Source organism: Megascapheus bottae, chromosome 32, assembly GCF_031878675.1.
Source record: "Megascapheus bottae isolate mThoBot1 chromosome 32, mThoBot2.hap1, whole genome shotgun sequence".
Taxonomy (NCBI): domain Eukaryota; kingdom Metazoa; phylum Chordata; class Mammalia; order Rodentia; family Geomyidae; genus Megascapheus; species Megascapheus bottae.
Window position 1 is genome coordinate 7,718,010 of NC_143540.1, and position 24,440 is coordinate 7,742,449.

At 42.9% G+C, this 24,440-nt stretch overlaps 1 protein-coding gene and 1 non-coding gene across 4 annotated transcripts; both read left to right on the top strand.

Annotated features, from left to right (window-relative positions):
- Positions 1-76: 76 nt before the first annotated feature.
- On the top strand, positions 77-23,920 carry Rhoa (ras homolog family member A). 3 transcript variants are annotated; one of them, XM_090323695.1, is made up of 6 exons: positions 77-230; positions 7,144-7,220; positions 15,970-16,127; positions 17,867-17,987; positions 21,388-21,518; positions 22,656-23,920. In XM_090323695.1, exons 3-6 carry the CDS (start codon positions 15,972-15,974, stop codon positions 22,827-22,829), a joined length of 582 nt encoding a protein of 193 aa, XP_090179821.1. In that variant the 5' UTR covers positions 77-230; positions 7,144-7,220; positions 15,970-15,971; the 3' UTR covers positions 22,830-23,920. The 3 variants fall into 3 exon arrangements, with proteins under 3 accessions (XP_090179821.1, XP_090179822.1, XP_090179823.1); XM_090323696.1 differs by having other exon boundaries at positions 7,144-7,165; XM_090323697.1 differs by lacking the exon at positions 7,144-7,220.
- On the top strand, positions 19,355-19,487 carry LOC150043181 (small nucleolar RNA SNORA31). The gene has a single exon (XR_016533513.1). It is a non-coding gene; the product is annotated as a small nucleolar RNA SNORA31 (small nucleolar RNA).
- Positions 23,921-24,440: the final 520 nt, after the last annotated feature.

Below are 24,440 nucleotides of genomic sequence, written 5' to 3' on the forward strand. Positions count from 1 at the left end.
GCGACTGGGCCGCACGGGGGCGCGCACGTCGTTCCCCGCCCTCCCGCCGCCGCGCCCGCCCGCCCGCCCTCGCTCGCTCGCTCGCGCTCCCCGCCCGCCGCCCTCCGTCGGTTCTCTCGGTTAGTCCGCCCGTCGCCTCTTCAAGCTGCTCGCCTCCGTCGCCGAGCTTTGCCCCTCGCGGACCGGCGTCGTCGGTGTGAAGAGGCTGGACTCGGGAGTCATCGCCTGAGGTGAGCGGGAAGATTTCCTGGAGCCGCCGCGGCGCCCCCGGGCCCGCCCGGCCGGCACTTTTCCGGCCACCCCGCCCGCCGCCCTGCAGCGGCCGCGCCCCACCTGCTGCTCCCCGGCCGGGTCCTCCCTCCCCCCCTCCATCTTCACCCCGATCCTGGACCCTGACCCTGACTCCCGGCCGGGGGGGGGTGACCCCCCTGGCACCCCGAGGCCGCGGCCCCGCCCGCGCAGTCCCCGGAAGCGCGCCCGGCCGCCTCCGATGCCCCTTCCCCCGCCCAGCCCGGCCTGGTGGAGCCCCAGCCGCCCTCCCACCCCCGACGCTTCCTCTCTCCCGGCCGCGCTCGGGCTGGGCGGGGGCTCCGGGCCCAGGCCCGGCCCGTGGCCGCGCTGGGAAGAGTCCGCCGCCGCTGTGGAAGCGGCGCGAGGCTGTCGGGGGAGTTGAAATGGGAAAAGAAACTCTTTTTTAAAACAACTCCATTTTTGCCTCTTTTCCACTTCGCGTGGAGCGCACGAGTCGCTGTTTTTATCCTGCTGCGCTTCGGGTTCGGTTTTCTTTTTTAAGTACAATGTTCTTGGAGTTCAAAGATTATGTTGAACATGTACGGGTTAGGAGGATCTTATGGCGGGGGGTCCGGCGAAGGGATTTTCCAGCCTGGAAAAAAAAACACACACACACACTTTTTTTGGGGGGGGGGGTAACTTGAGAGATGTTGCATCAAAATCAGTGCACTTCTATTTAAGAGTTATTACCTTAATTCGGAATCACTTAATCACTTGTCCCCTTAGTTGCTCATCGGATCCAGTGTTCAGGTCATTTTCATTAGATGGTAGTATTTGCATCAAATAGATTTTGTGGGGAAGACAAAAACCACCAAAAACCGGTTCAGTATCCTTTTTTGCTTCAGAGTTGATTCTACTTAGGGTTTTTATCTTTTATGGTCGGGTGCTTTTAAATCTTTTCATTTTGTCTTTTGAAATAAGCCGTTCTCTCAGGTATGTAATCATATTTCTGTGTCAAATCTAAATGAGGGAGGAAAGACCCTCTATACCTTAAAGTGTATGTAGTGAGATTTTTTTCAATCATGTATCTTGTCACTTTTGACATAGATTTGTGGACATACTATTTTGAGTATTTCACACAAGTTACATTCTTTGGATTAAATGGATTAAAAATACAAGACTAGGGCTTAAAAATATGTTGAAGGAGTTCTTGATAAATGTATTTTGAGGTTTTTGCCTACAAATATAGAGCAATGCTGGCTTTTGAGGACAAAATACATTGGATTTGTGTGTGTGTGTATGCATGCATATACGTGCATGCTTGTGTGCCAGCACTGGGGCTTGAACCCAGTGCTGTGCCCATGCTTTGTCCAGCTGGCGCCATTTGAGTCAGACTTCCACATTGGGCTTTTTGGTGGTTAGCTGGAAATAAGAATTTCAGATTTGTCCACCTGACCTTTGAACATGATCCTCAGATCTGAGCTTTCTAAGTAGTTTGGATTACAGGTGTGAGTCACTGGCATCTAGCAGGACTGTTTTTGTATCAGTACTTGAACTCAAGGCCTGAATATTGTCCTGGACCTAAGCTCAAGGCTGGCACTCTATCCCTTGAACCACAGCTCTTGGGGCTCCTTTTGGTAGTTAATTGAAGGTAAGAATCTCACAGACTTTCCTCCCTTTGCTGTCTTTGATCAGATCTCAGCCTTTTGAGTTGTTAGGGTTACAGGCATGAGCCACTGGCACCCAGTTTAGGACAGTTTTTATTTTATTTTAAATGGCAGTGCTTGGATTGAACATAGAGCATCTATCAGTGAGCTACACTCCAGATCTGCAGCTTGTTTTGAGTACAACTCTAGTGCTAGAGTTACAGCCTCTATTCACCTAAGAGAATAGTAATATATTTTTTCAACCAATTTCTTCATAGACCTAGAATTTTAGACTCAAGGAACTTTCAGGACTTGTAGGCCAATCCATTTTGTAGGTGTGAAAGCTACTATCAGGAGACTAATAGGAGGGGTTTAGAATAACTTTTTCTATAAGATAGCTTTAATGTATTCTAGAGTCAGTTAAAATACAAGGATTCTATATTACTTCAGTGTTTTCTCATTTTATTGAAGCGTAGTTTGGAGAGTCTGAAAACTTCACTTCCAAAACATTGGCTTCTTTAGCTTTCACAATATACTTCACTGTGTAACTGGATGTTCTTGATGTGAGGTAGATGGATGCACAGAATCTGTTGCTAGCCTAATTCTTTAGATATTTAGATCTTCTTGAGGGCCCAACTTCCAGAAGAAAGTACAGAATTCCTTAATCCCAGACCAGTGTAACTAGGTCTGGCTAGACTATTTGCAGGCAACTGTGAGGCATTTTGGCTTGATTTTCAGTGGAATTGGTAAACTGCATAGAGCAAGTAAACAGTTTGTCTGCCACAGATATGATTTTGTTGGAGTATTTTTGAAGTCTTGAATCCCTTTCCTGTCATTAATTTTTTTTAAAAGTTTTACCTGGTCATTTTTGGGTGTAAATTATGAGAATGAAAACAGGTAGGTGTTGCCCATGGGTGGAGTCTAGGTGGTGACCAGAGTCCAAGAGGTTGAATGTTAATTTGGCTCTCAGTTGTCTTCAAGAAGAGCCAGTCTGTCTGTGAGACAATACACTGATATTTCAATTTGTAAGAGGTGATTTGGTTTGGTAGACTCTGTAGACTGTACATTTGATTTAATTGTATTATGGTTTTTAGTAATAATAATGTATGATAACTAATCACTGGATTTAAAAAAATTAGAGAGGCAATTGAGCACTTATAATTCATGCCTGTAATCTTAGGAGGAGGCCAAGATCTGAGGGGCATGGTTCAAAGCCAGCCTGGACAAAAATTCTGAGACTTAATCTCCAACTAACCACCAGAAAATTGGAAGTGGTGGTATGGTTCAAAGTGGTAGAGAACACTTGACAACAAAACAAAAGCTCAGGGAAAGCAAGCCCCACCATCAATGACAAAAAAAAAAAAAAAAAAAAATGGAGAGGCTTGGCATGATGTTAAAAGCCTGTAACCCTACACTGGAGAAACTGAAGCAGTAAGATTCAAGTTCAGCCAGGCCTTAATGTCTCTCACTCCTGTAATCCTAGTTACTCAGGAAGCTGAGATCTGAGGATAGCAGTTCAAAGCTAGCTGGGGCACAAATAATCTTGAGACCCTTATCTCCAATTAACCACCAGAAAACAGGAAGTAGCACTTTGGGTCACAAAGTGGTAGAGTGCTAACCTTGAGCTGAACAGTGGCCAAGCCCAGAGTGTTTTACAAAAAAAAAAAAAAAAAAAGTTTGGCCTAGTGGTAGAGTGCTTGCCTACCATGCATGAAGGCCCAGGTTCGATTCCTCAGTACCGCATACAAAGGAAAAAAAAAGCCAGAAGTGGTGCTGAGGCTCAAGTGGTAGAGCTCTAGCCTTGAGAAAGACCAAGGGCAGTGCTCAGGCTCTGAGCTCAAGCCCAGGATTGGCAAAAAGAAAAAGAGAAAAAAAAGATTCAAGTTCAAGGTTAGCCTGGCTACAAATTGAAACCCCACTTAAAGAAAAAAATTCCCAAGTGTTTACCCTCTTTTTGTGTATGTGTTGGTCCTAGGGCTGAGCACTGTCCTTGAGCTTTCTCAGGCAAGCACTCTACCACTTGAGCCATACCTCTTTTGGCTGGCTATTTTCTTTCTTTAAAAAAAAAATGATACAGATGATATATAGAGGGGTTACAGTTACATAAGCCAGGTACTGAGTACATTTCTTTTTTTTTTTTGCCAGTCCTGGGCTTGAGCTCAGGGCTTGAGCACTGTCCTTGGACTTTCTCAAGGCTAGAGCTCTACCACTTGAGCCTCAGCACCATTTCCGGCTTTTTTCTATGTATGTGGTACTGAGGAATCGAACCCGGGTCTTCATGCATGCTAGGCAAGCACTTTAACCACTAGGCCAAACTCCCGGCCCCGCTTCTGGCTTTTTTTCTATGTATGTGGTACCAAGGAATCGAACCCGAGTCTTCATGCATGCTAGGCAAGCACTCTACCACTTCCAGACTCCCCACCCTGAGTACATTTCTTTTTGGACACCCATTCACTCACTCTCCCCAAGCTTTTTCTCCTGTTCCCATGTACAAATTCTATACTTCATTTTCAACATAGTGTCTAGTGAGGTACCACTGCTGCATTTGTATACCTTAGCTGGTACTCTACCACTGGAGCCACAGCTCCACTTTGACCTTTTTTTTCCCCCAGTCCTGGGTGCTGTCCTGAACCTCTTTGTGCTCAAGGCTAGCACTCTACCACTTGAGTCACAGCATAACTAGCTTTTTCTGTGTAGGTGGTACTGAGGAATCAAACCAAGGGTTTCATGCAAGCTAGCATGCATTCTACTACTAAGCCACATTCACAGCCTTTATTTTACCATCTTATTAGCCTGTCCGATGGAACCTAAGTTTTTCTGAATCTATACATTAATATAACTATTTTATTTAGTGATACTGGAGATACAGCTCATTCTAGGCAATTACTTTTTAGCTTCTATATTCATAAATTACATTTTCAAGGCAGTTTGAAGTTCATAATTGCTACAAAGTTCCTATTTTAAATGTTTCTATTTCAAGTAGCAGAGTGTGTGTGTGTGTGTGTGTGTGTGTGTGTGTGTGTGTGTGTGTGTTATTGTTGATCCTGCGGCTTGAATTCAGGGCCTGAGCTCTGTCCCTAAAGTTTCTTTTTGCTCAAGCCCAGTACTATACCACTTGAGCCACAGTGCCACTGCTGGCTTTCTGAATTTACTAGAGATAAGAATCTCATGGACTTTCTTACCCAGGCTGGCTTCAGACCAAGATCCTCAGATCTCAGCTTCCTGAGAGGTGTGAGCCACCAGCACCCAGCTTCAAGTGACTTTTTTTTTTGGGGGGGGGTGTCAGTCATGGGGCTTGAACTCAGCCTGGGCCCTATCCCTAAGCTCTTCAGCTCAAGGCTAGCACTCTACCACTTGAGCCACAGTGCCACTTCTGGTTTTCTGGTGATTAGAGATAAGAGTTTCTAGGACTTCCCTGCCTGGGCTAGCTTTGAACTGGGATCTTCAGATTTCAGCCTCCTGAGTAGCTAGGATTACAGGCAGGAACCACTGATGCCCAGCTAAGTGACTCATTTTTAATCTGTGCTGTTGTATTAAGTAAAGGTCTTATGTACTCATAATTATGGTAGTCATATGACTGACAATCAGGCACTGAAACTTCTCATTCTAGATGTTGGTCTCAGTTTATTGATGCTTTAGTGCTTGTTCTAAGTGCTGGGAATATATTTAGTTGGTTTTTGTTGTTGTGGTGGTGGTTGTTTTTGCCAGTCTTGGGGCTTAAACTCAGGGCCTAGACATACTGCCCTTGAGCTTTTTTTTGCTTAAGGCTAATACTTGAGCTACAGTGCCACTTACTGCTTTTTCTGTGTATGTGGCACTGAGGAATTGAACCCAGGTTTCATGCTGCTAGGTAAACACTTTACCACTAGGCCATACACCTGGCCCAAGGCCTATCCTTTTTTTTTGGTCAGTTGTGGGACTTGAACTCTGGGCCTGGTTGCTGTCCCTGAGCTCTTCAGCTCAAGGTTCCCACCCTAGCCCTTGAGCCACAGTGCCACTTCTGGTTTTCTGGTGACCATTGGAAATAAGAGTCTCACAGACTTTAGTGCCTGGGCTAGCTTTGAACTGCGATCCTTAGATCTCAGCTTCCTGAGTAGCTAGGATTACAGGTGCGAGCCACTGCACCCAGCTAGGTTTTTGCTTCTTAAGTGAGTCTTGTCTTCCCATGCTCACTTTGACCTTTTACCCCCAGCCCTTAGCCTTCTGAATAGTTAGGATTATGTGCATTAGCCACCAGTGCCAATTTTGCGTTTTATAAAAAACGTTGATGCAGTTTATGTAACTAATTTATTTGCTTTAAAAGGAGCAATATTGTAATGCCTGCAATTAGGAGACTGAGATCTTAGGATTGCAGTTTGAAGCCAGCTCAGGCAATCTGTGACATTATTTACTGCCAGTTAGCCAGGAGATGCTTAGAAGTAGAGCTGTGGCTCGTAAGTCCTGGCCTTAAGTAAAAAAGCTAAGCACGAGCACAAGGCCTTGAGTGCAAGCCTCAATACTGGGATGAAAAATGAAAAAGGAGGGACCAAGAGGTTGGCCTAGTGGTAGAGTGTTTGCCTAGCATGCATGAAGACCCGGGTTTGATTCCACCGTACCACATATATAGAAAAAGCCAGAAGTGGTGCTGTGGCTCAAGTGGTAGAGTTCTAGCTTTGAGAAGGGCCAAGGACAGTGCTCAGGCCCTGAGTTTAAGCCCCAGGGCTGGCAAAAAAAAAAAGGAAAAGAAAAGGGCACATAATAAGCTGCACACCTTTAGTTCCTTCTTGGCACTTGGGAGGTTGAAATCTGAAGGCTCAAAGTTCAAGGCTAGCCCCAGTAGAAAAGTCAGCAATATTCTTTTTCCACTGAGGGAAGTATGGCTTGGTTCCTTTTGCCTGTAACTCCATCAACGCTGAGAAGCCCAAAGTAGGCAGACTGTGGCTCAGGCATACCTGACCTTGAAGTAAGGGCCCATCTGAAAAGAAATCAGCAAAAAAAATACCCCCAAAAACTAAAATGAGGGCTAGAGGCATGGCTTAAGCTTTAGAGCACCTATATAATAAGCAGCAAATTCCTGTGTCAAACCTCAATACCATTAGCAGAAGTTGAGAGAGGGGGTGTGTATACCAGAACAATATTTGGAATTTTTAATTATGTGGAATTCATATATTCAGTATTTACAATAGTTTGGAAAATAACACTGATTGTATACACATGTGTTAAGTGGAAGAGACTAAGGGTTGTATAAATAAATAATAGGTAATTCTTTGTTTCTTTTATTTTGTAGCCTTTTACCTGAGAAGTTCAAGGTACTTTGTTTAACTTCTATCACATAAACCGTACATTTTGCAGCACATTCATAAGGTATGTTGTCAGTCTATTTCCCTCTCTTATGAAAGAGATCATTTATTAATATAAATTCTGGGGACATGTGGGCACATAACCAGTATTAATGTGCTTCTCTTACTGGACAAGTTTTTTTTTGTTTTGTTTTTTGTTGTTGTTTTGCCAGTCCTGGGGCTTGAACTCAGGGCCTGGGCACTGTCCTTGAGTACTTTTGTTCAAGGCTAACGCTCTGCCACTTAAGCCACAGCACCACTTTCAGCTTTTTCTATGTGTGTAGTACTGGGGACTCAAACTCAGGGCTTCATGCATGCTAGACAAGTACTCTATCATGGCCAAACTCCTGGCCCTATTGGACCATTTTGTTGGTAGTTCTGTTTCAGGGTTGGGAATTGAACCCAGGGTGTTTTGAATGGTAAGGACATGCTTTTCAACTGAACCATGCCCCTAAACCAGAGGTGGGGGGAGAGTGTGTTCATGCACATGTGTGCTTGTCCTGGGGTTTGAACTCAAGGCCTAGGCTATGTCCCTGAGCATTTTTGCTCAAGGCTACTCTATCACTTGAGCCACAGCTTCACTGGCCTTTTCTGTGTATGTGGTACTGAGGAATAGAACCAAGGGCTTCATGCATGATAGGCAAGCACTCTACCACTATGTCATGCTCCTGGCCCCACTATTTTTAAATTTTAATTTATAGCTATTAACAAAGTCTTTGGCTTCCTTTCCATTCAAGAATAGAAAGCTGAGTACTGGTCACTCATACCCATCTAGCTACTAAGGGGGCTGAGATCTGAGGATCACAGTTTGAAGCCATCCATGGCAGGAAAGTTTGTGTTTTATCTCCACTTTACCACCAGAAAACTGGAAGTGGTGCTGCGGCTCAAAGTGGTAGAGTGCTAACCTTGAGCAGAAAAGCTCAAGGACATTCCCCAGGCCGAGTTTCAGCCCCACAACCAAAAGAAAAACAGATACGAGAGAAGTCTAACTTAAGGATGTTGAGGAGAGTTTTCCTATGTGTTTCCTTTGAAATATGGATTTGACTTTCTTTACTGGTAAATTATGGCTTTTGCTTATTCAGAAAACGTTAAGCAAAATATCTGACATTACTTGCTTAGTATGTGTGTTACAAGATGAGTTAAACTTAGTGAAGCCATTATTTTACAGAAGGGAAAAGAATTGAATACAACTAATCCTACCTTAAATTACCTTTCAATCTAGAAGGGGTCCTTTTAAGTATAATAAAGTGTTAGGTTTGTGAGGATATTTACAAAGCAGGTTGCGGGAAGAGGAAGTAGAACATGGAGTAGAGATTAGAAAATACTTGATGGAGAAGTGGTATTCTGTCATCTTAAAGGGTGTAAATATTTGCAAAAGAGAGAAAGGGAGTGACAAGTATGGTGTAGACATAGAATCTCGTGGTTTATATGAAGAAGCCAGCCCTGGCAAAAAGTTGACTGTCTGAAAAGCAACATAAAAATCATGTCTGAGGGCCAGGAGTTTGGCCTAGTGGTAGAGTGCTTGCCTAGCATGCACGAAGACCCGGGTTCAACTCCTTGGTACCACATACTTAGAAAAAGCCGGAAGTGTTGCTGAGGCTCAAGTGGTAGAGCTCTAGCCTTGAGAAAAATCCAAGGACAGTGCTCAGGCCTGAGCTTAAGACCAGGACTGGCAAAAAAAAAAAAAAAATCATGTCTGGGTACACAGCTTAAGTGTGATGATTCTATGTTAAGTTCCTGTTGCCACAGGAGAGGAGGAAAAATGAGTGGTGGTGGCTTCCCAGGCAGAAGGAAGATGGTAGCAGATCATACTGACACTTTCTTAGACAATTGCACTGTGTTGGCTGGGAATATGGCCTAGTGGTAAAGTGCTCACCTAGCATGCATGAAACCCTGGACTCGAATTCTCAGTACCACATACACAGAAAAAGCCATAAGTGGTCTTGTGGCTGAAGTGGTAGAGTGGTAACCTTGAGTAAAAGAAGCTCAGGGACAGTGCCTAAGCCCTGAGTTCAAGCCCCAGGACTGGCAGAAGAAAAAAGAAAAAGAAAACTGCACTGTGGTGCAAGTGGTAATGGAGTATTTCTTTCAGTGTGTGTGTGTGGAGGGGTGGCAGGTGGTGGGACTTGAACTCAGGGCCTAGGCATTAGCTCTGAACTCTTTTGCTCAAGGCTAGTGCTGTACCACTTTGAGCCACAGCTCCACATCTGGTTTTCTGGGGAAAAATTGGAGATAGTTTCAGACTTTCCTGCCTGGCTGGCTTTGAACTGCAATCCTCAGATCTCAGTTTCCTGAGTAGCTAGGATTATAGGCATGAGCCACTCCTGAGGAAGGCACCTTAGTCTTTGTGATTTGGGTTAACTTATTTAACTTTATTTTCTTTTTGCTAATTCTGGGGCTTGAACTCAGGGCATGATCACTGTCTTTGAGCTTTCTCAAGTCTAAATCTCTACCTCTTGAACCACAGCACCACTTCCAGTTTTTTCTATGTATGTGGTACTGAGGAATCAAATCCAGGTCTTTGTGCATGCTAGGCAAGCACTCTACCCAGAGGCCAAACTCCCAGCCCCTTAAATTTCTAAACATTGATCCTTGAGTGGATTTTCCCATTCAGCCATCTTTTGTCTAACACTTGGTGTCTCGTTTGTTACGTTAATTGCTTGGTAAAGCCAGCTTTTGTAGACAGTTGTGTCTTTACAAGTGGTATATATGAATGTATCATGGGTGCTTGATAAGACTTACTGAAATGCCTCCATTTGAAGCAGCTTTCTGCTTGGCTCTGATTTGTTGAACTGTTAGGCGCGTTTTTACTGTTCATTAAATAATTAGCTTCTCACGTTTTTACTGTTCTTCATTAAATAATTAGCTTCTCACTTTGACTCCCATTTTCACCTTTGGCAAAATTAAATCTCATATTAATAAGCATGATTTTTTAAAAAACCTTTTCCTAGTTTTTTTTTCCTTGTCTATTCTTGTCAGAGTAAACCTTAGGGACTTAATTGTACATGCCTTCCACTGTGTTACACCTCAGTTCCTGAAAGAGCTTTCTTTAGTTTCTATAGCTCTTAATGTTTATAACTATTTTCTTGGAATCCCAAGAGCCAAAATTAAGCTATGTGATTTTTTTTTTTCTGGCTCAATTTTGTTACATTTCTACTTTCTTGTATATGCTCACTGGTTCATATTGACTAGTATCTCATGTAAGTTATCCACTAAATCCTGACATGTACTGTTAGGCGAATTTTCTCTCAGTCTGTGCACATTATAGATAGAGACCTACAAAGAAGAGGAAGCCCACTTTCTTTGTGTGTGAAATTAGTTTATCTCTCTCTTCTGAATCAATGTGCATACTTGGGCCTACCAATTAATACTGGTAATTTATGCCATACTGCCTTTTCTTTATAACTTATTTATTCTATAGTGGTAACCATGGAATTCTAAATCAGAAGTCTCTTGAAGCAGTAGTGAGTACCATGACCCTTTTCAGTAGAAGACGAAGTCTATTAAGGACATGTGGCTGGAAATAGATCCTGTCACTCAACAGTCCTTTCTGGAACAAATCTTTGCAGGGTAGTCTGAGGGTATCTGAGGAGCAAGGCAAGATAAAACTAGTCATGTTCCTTTTAGCAAGGTGTATGAAATCCCTGACTGAGCTTGCTGGATCTAAGGTATATTCAATTCTAATCAGCTTCCAGGGACTTGAAGTTAGGCCTTGATTTTTTTCTTCTCTCAGTGTTTTTTTTCCATGCCTGGCACTCTCCCACTTGAGTCAAACCTCCCCTTCCACTTTTCGCTGCCTAACTGAAGATTCTTGAGGTTTGTCTGCCTAGACAACCTTTTAATTCTTTTTTTTTTTTTTTTTTTTGCCAGTCCTGGGCTTGAGCTCAGGGCCTGAGCACTGTCCTTGGACTTTCTCAAGGCTAGAGCTCTACCACTTGAGCCTCAGCAGCACTTCTGGCTTTTTTCTATGTATGTGGTACCGAGGAATTGAACCCTGGTCTTCGTGCATGCTGGGCAAGCACTCTACCACTAGGCCAAACTCCTGGCCCAACACCCTTTTAATTCTTAACTATGACCCTCCTGAGTAGCTAGGATTATAGTTATGATCACTAGTGCCTGGCTTTATTTTTTTTATTATTATTTTTAATAGTAGTATCTTCTTGCTATGTACATGTAGCCCAAACTAGACTTGAACTTTTGATCATTGGCATCACAAGCTGCTGTCATGAAGCCGCTTTATATTTCTATAGATTTACTAATATGGATAATTTCTCCAGTCCGAGGTATGTGATCCTTTGTGACTGAATTCCTATAGTAGTTCCCAGGCTCATCTATGCTGGAATAAGTACATAGGTCAGTCTTCATTTAGAGTCCTTTTATTGCTGAACTGATTCGAAAATATAATTTAGACAAGATTACTTTGTGAATTGAAAGCTAGTTAGTAAGGAATTTTAAAAATAGGGCATATTGCTGGAGTGGTAGAGCACCTGTCTAGCAAGAATATGGTCCTAAATTGAGACTCCCCAGTATCACCAAAGAAAAGGGGGGGAACATGTTAATTTAAGCATCAGTACCTTAAAATACCTGTTTTTGGTCAAGTGAGCAGTTACTTTAAATTCCAAGCCAGTTTAATCTAGGCTGTTAAAAAACTAGGTTAAACAAGAAGCTTCAGTGAGTAGCTCTAAAGGCCTTCAGGAAGCTGCTCAGACAAATGTGAGTCAACATCATAGTCACATACACATGAGGAAATCACCACGGACTGCTGTGTGCAGTGGAGCAAACTACACATTAATGTGTGGTTGTGGTTTAGCCACTTGAACATCTGAGAAACATCTGATAGACCACTCCCACGCTCTGCAGCCTGATAAGCAGGAACACATATGGGCTCTACAGTCACTTTGGGATCAATTAGACTTGCAAAAATAAGTATAAAATTGTTGGTCATCACCTAGTTTTTCTTACAACAGAGCCTCATGAAGCTCAGAAAGCTATAGCCCTTGCCTGGCATCCTTTGTCAGCCCCTTGCCACAAAAGTAAATAGACTTAAAACAGCAAAGCTGATGACCTCATAGCAACTAAGAGACATTTTTGTGATATGTAAATGAACTTCTAAAAGAAATATGTGTAAAGACATAAAAGTGTAGGATGCAATTGTAACTGTGTGTGCGCGCATTGTGTGCAAGTCTTGGGAATTGAGCTTGGTTGCCAGAGTGCTGTCAAGAGCTTTTTTTTGTTGTTGTTCAAGGCTAACACTCTACCACTTGAGCCACAGCTCTATTTCAACTTTTTTTGTTTTGTTTTGCTGGTTAATTTAAAGAGTCTCATAGATTTTCCTGCCTAGGTTGGCTTTTAACCATGATCCTCAGATCTCAGTAGCTAAAATCACAGGCCACCGGTGCCTAGCTTCTAAGGTAGTTTTCATTGTAATGTAGTTTTTTGGTTTTTGGTTTTTGGTTTTTCTTTTGCCAGTTGTGGGCTTGAGCTCAGGGCCTGAGCACTGTCCTTGGACTTTCTCAAGGTTAGGACTCTACCACCTGAGCCTCAGCACTATTTCTGGCTTTTTTCTATGGATGTGGTACTGAGGAATCGAACCTGGGTCTTTGTGCATGCTAGGCAAGCACTCTACCACTAGGCCAAACTCCCGGCCCTGTAATGTAGTTTTTAAAAATCTGTATCCTCTGGGATAGGTATAGCTTAGCAAGAGAACTTGCATAGTATGTGCAAGTCCCTGGGTTTGATCCTTGACACCACACAAAAAAAGCAACAGTCCCTACCCATATTGTCACAAAGAGATGATTAGAACATTCTAAACAAATGTTTTGTCATTTTTTAATTTTATTCTATCAAATATATCAAAAACTGAAATTCAGGAACTTCAGGAGAGATACTGATAATCATTCACCCTGAGTTTGTGTATGTGTGTGTATTTATCTTGTTGATATTTAGACTGTCTTGTATTGGGGATGTACTCAGTGGTAGAATGCATGCCCACCCTGTGCAAGGCCCTCAGCAAACTTTTGAGTTTGATCCTCAGCACACTCCTTTCACATACAGATGTGAGGGGAAGAAGAATGAAAGAATGGGAGCTGGGAAAAATTAACAAACTGCTCCTAAAACTAACACAAACCCAGAGGATACAGACTAGGCTAAAACAGTCTTGAGAAAACAAAATTGAAGGAGTCTTACCTTCTGATCTCAAACTTGCACTACAAAGTGACAGTATCAAAACAGTGTGGTACTTGATAGGAGACCAATGGAACAGAATTGAAAATCGCAAAATAATCCCTTCACATGGAGAGTCAATTGCTTTTTCAACAAGAGTATTAAGAAGGGTCCGTGGAGAATAGTCTTTTGAAAAAATGCTGAATGGCTAGATTTCAACTTTTTTTTTTTTTTTTAAAGTTCAACCCCTACTTTATATGTAAAAAATTAACTCAAGCTGAACACTGATGACTCTTACCTCTAATCCTAACTACTCAGGAGGCTGAGATCTGAGGACTGAAGTTCAGGAAGGAATGTCTTCGTGGTTCTAGCTCCAGTTGACCAGAAGAAACAAAAAGCAAAATTTGACTAGAAGTGTGGCTTAAGTGATAGTGTACCAGCTGTTAGGAGCAAGGGCCCTGAGTTCAAGCCCTGATTTGGGCAGGCAGGAAATAAATTGAAAATGAAATGCTAGAGGTAGAGCAGGCTCCAAGTCAGTTCTACCTTTCTTGCTTCTCATTGTGATTGGCGGGGAGATGTTGTGTCAGTGTCTCATCTTGCATGTGTCTTAATGTTCTGGACTTTGGAGATCAAAGCAATGGGCCAGTCCCTAAATACTGGCTGTATACTGGCACCCAATGAAATGTCAGCTGTAAGAGAAGACATTCTTTTGTCATTACCTTGTTTTCTAGCAGCAATTTATAATTTGATGGTATTTTCCTATTGCAAAGGCAACCACAGTACAGTGATGGTAGGAATTATTACACAGATGGTCTTGCTATCTCGGTTCAATTTCCTGACTTTATGAAGGTGCAAAAGTAGTAATCGTACATCAGCTTTGGAATTTTTATATTTTGCCAGTCCTGGGGCTTGAACTTAGGGCCTGAGCACTGTCCCTGAGCTTCTTTTGCTCAAAGCTAGCCCTCTACCACGAAGCCACATTCCCAGCCCTGAGATTTGGAATTTTTTATCTTTTTGAAAGCTATATGCAAGATGGTAATTTTGAGATGCAACTGGGAGCTGTAGCTATATAATTGTGAGGTAAACCATCAATACCGTATCGTGTACTGTATTGCTAAGCTACAATGGTTTAGTAAGTTGGGCATATAAAATGCAATTCAGTTTATAATATTTGCAGCTTAGGATGAATTTACTGGACTGTCAGGGGATGTATACCTAAATTGGAGGTTTTGGTGGCTGAGGTTCTTACTTAATGATAGAGTATGTGATTTAAGCATGCATGAGATCTTAAGTTGAATCCCAGTAATAGCAGAAAAAAAAAAATAGAGGTTTTGGAATGGCAGATTGCCATGGCTTTTTATTATGTTTTGTGATGGTACTAGGGCTTGAACTCAGGGTGTTGTACTCTTGCTTGGCTCAAGATTGATGCTCTACCATTTGAGCCACAGTTCTACTTCCAGTTTTTTGGTAATTAAAGATGAAAGCCTCATAGGTTTGTCCACTAAGGCTACCTTTGAACTGTGACCTTCAGATCTCAGCTTCCTGAATAACAAAGAGAAATTGTAAGTGTGAGCCACTGGCACCTGACGGAACTTTTTTTTGGGGGTGGGGGGGAATGATAGTGCTGGAATTGAACCTAAGGTCTAGTATAGGCTGAGCAAGTTCTCTGCCTGAAAGCTACACTCCAAACCTGCAGCTTGCTTTGCATCTAAGTCTAGTGCTAGAGTTAGAGCCTCTGTTCAGCTAAAAGTAGGTACCAGGCTGGGAGTGTGACCTAGCGGTAGCTTGCTTACCTAGCATGCATGAAGCCCTAGGTTCAATTCCTCAGTACCACCAGAAATGGCATTGTGGCTCAAGTGTGGCAGAGCGTTAGCCTTGAGCAAAACATGTCCAAGAATAGTGGCCAGCCCCTGAGATCAAGCCCTAGTACTGGCAAAAAAAAAAAGAAAGAAAGAAAAAATAAAATAAAATAAAAAAGTAGGTACCATGGCCAGGAGTTTGGCCTAGTGGTTAAAGTGCTTGCCTAGCATGCATGAAGACCCGGGTTCGATTCCTCGGTACCACATACATAGAAAAAAGCCGGAAGTGGTGCTGAGGCTCAAGTGGTAGAGCTCTAGCCTTGAGAAAGTCCAAGGACAGTGCTTAGGCCCTGAGCTCAAGCCCAGGACTGGCAAAAAAAAAAAAAAAAAAAGTAGGTACCTTCTGTGTTTTTTCAATACCATGATAGAACTACTTTGACTTGAGTAGAAGTAGAATAGTATTTGAAAGGTTTAAATTTAATAAATAAGAATTTTTAAAGTTAGATATAGTGGACACACCTGTAATTCCAGCACTTTAGGAGGCGTAGTCAGGATAGTGAGTTCTCCGTAGCCTGGGCTACATAGTGAGATGCTGTCTCAACACACACATACACACACACACACACACTCTAGTCTTTTACCATTAAATTAATTTTAATTAGTTGGGAGGTGTTTGTGTGTGTATCTATTACTTTTTGTGCCAAGGTTTTGAGTGTACACTAGAAGTTGGATGTGCTAACAGAGGGTTGTGTTCACAAAAGCGTGTGTTTGTGACTTATGCATTCTAGATAACACCTTTGTTCTGTGTTTAAGAGATGGCCGCCATCCGAAAGAAACTTGTGATTGTTGGTGATGGAGCTTGTGGCAAGACATGCTTGCTCATAGTCTTCAGCAAGGACCAATTCCCAGAGGTTTATGTGCCCACTGTGTTTGAGAACTATGTGGCAGATATTGAAGTGGATGGAAAGCAGGTGAGTAAAATTTCCATTATTAATAACTAGTACCATTTTCTATGTTAGGCTAGTCATAGCACATAGAGAATTAAGCCTTTTTTGGGGGGAGGGGGTCAGTTGTGGGAATTGAACATTGAGCCTGGGCACTGTTTCTGAGCTCTTCAGCTCAAGGCTACCCCCCCACCACTTGGGCCACAGTGACACTTAAGTTTTCTGGTGGTTAACTGGAGATAGGAGTCTCGCGGACTTTGGTGCCTGGGCTAGCTTTGAACCGCAATCCACAGATCTCAGCCTCCTGAGTAGCTAGGATTATAGGTGTGGAACCACCAAACCCAGCTAAGCCGTTTTCCCCCCCTTGTTCCTGTTTGAATGTTGACTAGCCAGATAAAGGGATGCCTTCATTTAGGAAGAGATCCCTAAAATACAGGCCCTTAACCTGGAAAAGGGGTATCATAGATTGAGTCGCCTACCTCAGAGCATCTCAGGAGTTATGAATGTGGGAGAGGGCACTTAACAATATTAACTAGTAGAGCCTGGGAAGCTATCTAAGATTACAGGTGGTCATGGCTCCAGGAGCAGGCCTGCTTAAAACAGGCCCTTTCTACCCTGAGACAGACTTTGCCCTTTGGAAGCATCTGGATTTGTGCTGCTGAAGAGAGTAGAGGGTTGGCTATCTTGTATTTACTCTTGAACATAGGGTTAGCACAGTGGGATTTGGTCAGGAGTGAAAGCACTCCACTATTGTAAGATCAGACAGGGGTTTTTTTTTTTGGTTGTTTTTTTGTGTTTTTGTTTTTGTTTTTTTTTTTTTTTGCCAGTCCTGGGCTTGAGCTCAGGGCCTGAGCACTGTCCTTGGACTTTCTCAAGGCCAGAGCTCTACCACTTAAGCCTCAGCACCACTTCTGGCTTTTTGCTATGTATGTGGTACCAAGGAATCGAGCCCTGGTCTTCATGCATGCTAGGCAAGCACTCTACCACTAGGCCAAACTCCTGGCCCCAATCAGACAGGTTTTAAAGATAAGGGTCCAGTATTGTGGCTTTAAAAAAAATTATTTATTTTATTGTGATTGATAGAAGGGCTGCAGTCATATTCGCCAGGTAGGTGCATTACTTCACACACATTGATACGCCTTCTCCTTCATTCATTCATTTATTTTGCCAGTCCTGGGCTTTGAGCTCAGGGCCTGATCCCTGTCCTTGGACTTTCTCAAGGCTAGATAGAGCTCTACCACTTGAGCCTTAGCACCACTCCAGGCTTTTTTTTTCCTATGTATGTGGTACCAAGGAATTAACCCGGTCTCCGTGCATGCTAGGCAAGCACTCTACTAGTAGGCCAAACTCCTGGCCACCCTTCTCATATTTCTGTGTCCATTTCTCCCCCCGCCTTTTTTTTTTTTGCCAGTTCCAGGCCTGAGCACTGTCCTTGGACTTTCTCAAGGCTAGAACTCTACCACTTGAGCCACAGCACCATTTCTGGCTTTTTCTTTTTCTATGTATTTGGTACCGAGGAATCGAATCCAGGTCTTTGTGCATGCTGTGCATGCTGTGCAAGCATTCTACCACTAGGCCAAACTCCCAGCCTTTTTTTTTTTTTTTTAAATGTAAAGGTGATGCCCAGAGGGGTTATAGTTACATGAATAAGGTAATGAATATATTTCTTTTTGAACAGTGGACTGTGCTATTTGAATGTACTTACAGTGTCATGTTTGCCAAAAATGATTAACCTCGTTCTTCTATGGTTATTTTTCCTATTACAGGTAGAATTGGCTTTGTGGGACACAGCAGGGCAGGAAGATTATGATCGCCTGAGACCCCTCTCCTACCCAGACACTGATGTTATACTGATGTGTTTCTCCATTGACAGCCCTGATAGTTTAGGTGAGTTAGTTGGCCCTGCAACCTGATACTTATGTTGCCGCCTGTTTTATACAATCCACATCTAGTGTCTCAGTCATTTCTTGGCATCAAGTGGTTGAAAAGCAACCATAAGCCTTGGGATAGTGGAATGAGGGCTATGGGCCCCTTTTTCAGCCTATCTCCCAGATGCACTGTGATTAGTAATTATGGGAGTTAATGATAATAGAATTTGAATTTGGTGCCTTGCACTTGCTAGACAGATGCTCTACTACTTGAACATACACATCTAGCCTTTTTGCTTTGATTTTTTGGGGGGGGGGAACTAGATTGCATTTATGCATGGTCTGGGGCCTCCTGGACTATGACCCTATTTACATTTCCCACATTACTGGGTTGACAGGAATGTGCTACTTTGCCCAGTTTTTTATTGATTGCCTCAAGATCATGAAGCCTGGGAAATCAGGCTAAGATTCAGGCAGGACTACAAATAAGAGCAAGTTTGCCATTCGTATCATTCTCAGCAGTTGGACTTTAGTTTTCTAATTAATCTGTCTTTCTCTCTGAGGGTACTGGGCAGCTCTATAGAGGTTTTTTAGGTCATAGGGAAAATGGAACTATTGGACATTTTAGATACAAGCATAAAGAATTTCATCTAAACCCTATGGGGCTGGGGAGGCATCTATGACCTTACTCTGGTCATCCAGGATGGAGTCCTATAGGGACAAAATACTTAAAATACTTTCAGAGCAAATCATCATTCTTAGTCTTTAAAAAAAAAAAAAGGCAAAAACAAAACTTGTCTCCTGTCAGGTGCTAGTTGCTCATGCCTGAAATTATAGCTACTCAGGAGGCTGAGAATCCTGAAGATTATGGTTCTAGACCAGTCTAGGGAGGAAAGCATATGAGACTCTTATCTCCAGTTAACTACCCAAAAGCCAGAAGTAGAGTTCTGAATTTAAACCCTAGTACTGGCAAAAACACTAGATAGAATTTGTCTCCTGGACAAATACCACTGATTACCAAAAAAAGAAAAACGGGTGAGGTGGCTTACACCTGTAATCGTAGCTACTCAGGAGGCTGAGATCTGAGGATCACAGTTCAAAGCCAGCCCGGACACTAAAGTCCATGAGATTTTTTATTTCCAATTAACTACTAGAAAATGGAAGTGGGGCTGTGGCTCAAGGGGTAGGGTGGTAGCGTTAAGCTGAAGAGCTCAGGAACAGCGCCCAGGCCCAGAGTTCAAGTCCCATGACCAGCCAAAAAAAAGAAAGAAATAAAATGCTAGGGTTGGAGGCATAGACTAAGGTCAGACTTGGTTTGTTTTTCCCTGTTTTTTATGGTTCTGGATCTGGGTGTCAGACTAGAAGATGGGTCAGAAATTAGAATGTATGCATCTATTTGACAGACCTAGAGCAGTTACTGTCTGCTGCTAAGGTTTCCAGTACGGATGCAAGAAAAAGTGTCCTCGCGCTTTCTGTCTGAATGATTGTGGCAGCCAAGATTGAGTAGAGGACTACAGGGAGAAGATACAGAAAATGTTTCTGATTTGGGAATAACCTTTTACCAAGCAAAGAGCTTGTTTCTTAAAGAACAACCTAAAATCTGGTTTATAGATGAATAGTTGGTAAATACATGGTCAACCCTTACTTGATTACACCTTTGAAAGCTTAAATTTTAAAAAATAATTGAAAACAAAGCCAGGCACTGGTGGCTCACACCTGTAGTCCTAGTTACTCAGGAAGCTAAGATCTAATGATCAAGTGTTGTTTTGTTTTGTTTTGTTTTGCCAGTCCTGGGGCTTGAACTTAGCTGGGCACTGACCCGGGGCTTCTTTTGATCAAGACTAGCACTCTATCACTTGAATCACAGTGCCACTTCCAGCTTTTTCTGTGTATGTGGTATGGAGGAATCAAACCCAGGGCTTCATGCATACTAAGCAAGCACTCTACCACTAAGCCACATTCCCAGGCCACCATGAGATTCTTAACCTACAATTAACAACAAGCTGGAAATGGATCTATGGCTTAAGTATTTGAGTACTAGCTTTGAATAAAAAAGCTAAGAAAATTTTGGGTGCCAGGCACCAGTGGCTCAGCCCTGTAATCCTAGCTGCTGAAGGAGCCATCCCAGGCAGAACAGTCCCCTGAGACTTACCCAACTAACCACTCAAAACTGGTAGTAGTGGTAGTAGTAGTAGTAGTGCCTTAGATCAAAAAACACTGTTTATTTGTTCCCCTGCCAGTACCAGTTCAGGGCATGAGCTTTACTCACTACTTGTGCTCTACCACTTGAGCTAGTCTCCAGCCTTCCTTTTTTTCTGGATATTTTGGAGATGAGTGGTAAAAATTTTTCTGCCTGGGCTGACTTCTCTCTTTTCTTTCCTTTCCTTCTCTTTCTCTCTCTCTCTGCCTGGGCTGACCTCCCTCTTTTCTTTCCTTTCCTTGCCTCCCTCCCCCCCTCCCTCTTTTTTGCCAGTCCTGGGGCTTGAATTCAGGGCCTGGGCACTTTCCTTGAGCTTTCATTTCAGTGTGAGTAGCTAGGATTAAAAGTGTAAGCCACTAGGGCTGGGAGCGAAGCTTAGTATAGAGGGTTCACTTAACATGCACAAAGCCCTGGATTAGATTCTTCAGTTCCACATACATAGGGGGAAAAAATGGCAGTGGCGCTGTGGCTCAAGTGGCAGAGTGCTAGCCTTGAGCAAAAAGTGTCCAAGGACAGTTCCCAGGCCCTGAGTTCAAGCCCTCCTGGACTGCAAAAAAAAAAAAAAAAAAAAAAGTGGAAGCTACTAGCACCCAACTTCATTCTGGAGTTACTTGTCATGGCTCAAGGTTTTGTGGACAAGATAGAAAAATATGTGGAAGCCAAGCCTGCTATGGTACCAGAATTGAGAACCTTTCTATAATTTTAGGTCTGAATCATCTACCATGGGGGGCATGCAGTTCTATTATGATGCCATCTTGTGTCTAAACCCTTTGTTCCTCCAGAGCTCTAACTTGGGTTGCACATTTTTTTTTTTTTTTTGGCCAGTCCTGGGCCATGAACTCAGGGCTAGTGTTCTACCACTTGAGCCTCAGTACCACTTCCAGCTTTTTTTTTTTTTTCTATGTATGTGGTACCGCAGAATCGAACCCGGGTCTTCAAGCATGCTAGGCAAGCACTCTACCACTAGGCCAAACTCCCAGCCCCTTGGGTTGCACTTTTAAAGGAGCTCAGCAATACTCTTGGACTGAGAGAAGCTGGTAATTTTCAGTGCTTATGGAATGGTAGAATTAGTCTTTTTCTGTGGTTTTTGAAACTTGTGGGTTTCTAATAAAATAGTCCAAGCAGCAAAGGAAGTGTCTTTGCAATTTAATGAAGAGCTTCTGGAAAGCTTTCAAGATGAAATTTTAATATTCCCAAATTCGGTTGATATTTCTTTCAGAAAACATCCCAGAAAAATGGACTCCAGAAGTTAAGCATTTCTGTCCCAATGTGCCCATTATCCTGGTTGGAAACAAGAAGGATCTTCGGAATGATGAGCACACAAGGCGGGAGTTGGCTAAGATGAAGCAGGCATGGTCTGGGGGAAAGATGGAAGAAGTGGGGGTGGGGGCCTGTTTCCTATAGTATTTTTGAACTTGAGCACCAGCAAACCCCCTGACAACCAGGTTGTTTTTAGAGGCCCAGAAATCCTCTTGTCTGCCTGGCCCTTGTTTACTGGAACCTGAACAGAGGAACCTTGAGACAGACCTCCTTAGTCTTGTGAAATGGGCTGTCTCAGTTGAGTCCAGGAGGAAGCATCCCGTGACTCCAGATGTTCCACATGCAGGAATTTCTGTCACATTCTCCACTGCCAGTTATTATCTGGGTACATATGAGGCTGAGGTAGCAAGCAACTGAAGGATCAGGGAAGAAAGTTCAGATAGAAAGCCCTGATGTCTTGATAACAATGGAGGTAAATCTTGGCCTCTTTTAGAAGCCAAGTGGCCTCATTGACAGAGCTTTCCCACAGCAGGGGAATGCAGAGGACTTTTAACCTGAGAAACTCAAGTCCCACTGGCCTTTCTCTTGTTAAGGGCAAACTATATTTCCATCTATGGGCAGTCTGTCCTTTGTAAAACTTAATACTAGAAGACCTAAGAGCATGCTTTAGATGATCTTACAATTTTCCAGGGCTGCTTTGAAGGTCTCCTCTCGCTTTTTTGTTGCTGCTGGGGTGTGAGTACTAGGATTTAGAACTTGGGTCCTAGGTACTGTCCCTTAGTTTTTTCCCTAAAGGATGGCGCTGTGCCACTAGAGCCACAGCTTCACTGCTGGCTTTTTGGTATTTAATTGGAGTGTCTTATGAAGCCAGGTGCTTTTTGGCTTGTGCCTGTAATCCTAGCTATTCTGGAGACTGAGATCTATCTCAGTTCAAAAGCCAGCCTAGTTGGAAAAATATAAGATTTTAAAGCAATTAAACATTGGTTAGAATAACCATTGGCCAGGAAGTAGAGCTGTGATGCAAGTAGTAGAGGACCAGCCTTGAATGAAAAGCCAAGCAAAACACTCATGAATTCAAGCCTTAGTACTAGCCAAAAAAATAAATAAATAATTTTTTAAGCTTTTCTGAAGGTATCAAGGAGAATTGCTAGAGGCTAACTCAACCATTGCACCTAGGTAGGCTTTTAGCTGAAAGTACTTTTTTTTTTTTTTTCTTCTCTCCACCAGGAGCCAGTAAAACCTGAAGAAGGCAGAGATATGGCAAACAGGATTGGCGCTTTTGGGTACATGGAGTGTTCAGCAAAGACCAAAGACGGAGTGAGAGAGGTTTTTGAAATGGCCACAAGAGCTGCTCTGCAAGCCAGACGTGGAAAGAAAAAATCTGGGTGCCTTGTCTTGTGAAACCTTGCTGCAAGCACAACCCTCATGCGGTTAATTTTGAAGTGCTGTTTATTAATCTTAGTGTATGATTACTGGCCTTTTTCATTTATCTATAATTTACCTAAGATTACAAATCAGAAGTCATCTTGCTACCAGTATTTAGAAGCCAACCATGATTATTAATGATGTCCAACCCGTCTGACCTGCCAGGGGTCCTTAAGACACTGCTCTAACAGCCCTCTCTGCACTCCACCTGACACACCAGGCGCTAATTCAAGGAATTTCTTCTTGCTTCTTTCTAGAAAGAGAAATGGTAACTTTTGTGAATTAGGTCGTAACTACTTTATAACTAACATGTCCTGCCTGTCATCCTCTCAGCTGCAAGGAACTCTGGTGAGTCACCACTTCAGAGCTTTACTCCTTAATAGATTTATTTCATTGGCCCAGCTCTGGGTGGACATCTAGTTTTTTTGTTTTTTGTTTTTGAAAATGTACTCAGCCAGAAAGGCAAAAGTCCATGGCAGCTGTGGCAGAGTTACAGTTCTGTGGTTTCATGTTAGTTACTTTATAGTTACTGTGTAATTAGTGCCACTTAATGTATGTTACCAAAAATAAATATATCTACCCCAGACTAGATGTAGTATTTTTTGTATAATTGGATTTCCTAATACTGATACTTGTCATTCCCACAAAAAAAAGTGTATTGGTTTTTTTAAGAAAAACAAAAAAAAATGAGTGTATCTGGAAATAAAGTCAGATGGAAAAATTCATTTTTAAAATTCCCGTTTTGTCAATTTCTCTATTAAAATAAGACTGTATCTGAAAACAGCCCCTCCCTTATAGCCCAGTAAGCTGTTCCAGAGCTGGGCTAAGTATACAGGAATTTGGTTTCACGCCTGAGGCAATTAGACACTTGGCATAGCCTTTTTCACCTGGACTGCAGGGTTTGGCTCTAATTCACAGTGCTCCTTTCTTACTGTATCCAGGTTCCTTCCCACAGGAGCTACCAGTTCTCATGAGACACTGGGGCTTCTCTTCTCTCCAGCTGACTAAACTTTTTTTCTGTACCAGTTAATTTTTTCCAACTAATAGAATAAAGGCAGTTTTCTAAACTTCCTGTATCCTGGTGTGTGTTTTGCTTTTCTCCAGGGGCTGGGGACAAGAGGATGAAAGGATTCAGCCCAGCTGTAGACCTAGTTCACCTGGGAGACAAGGGTGTATGTAGAGAGTACCAACTTGGTAGAGGTTGGTCCCAGACTCCTCCCTTCTCCCCCCTCCCCCCATCCAACACTAACCTGGCTCCTTCTAAGAATATGGAAATGATCCCGTGTCTCCTTCAGATTGGACGTGGGTGGGAATGCAATCTGGTCTGAAGGCTGAATGTCTATAGACAACTGCTCAGCTCCCAGAAGGCTGGAGGCTGAGCCTCAGGTCCTGTCCTGTCATTTAAAATGGGGAAAAAAAAATGTAGAAAGAGATGCTTCTCCCGGGTCAGTGAGAAAAGAGATCAGACCGGCACCTGTAGATTCTGAGAATCATGGTTTGAAGCCAGCTGGGACAGAAAAGTCCCTGTGAGACTTTCCAGTGAACCACTCAAAAACCAGAAGTGGTAGAGCACCGGCCTTGAGCAAA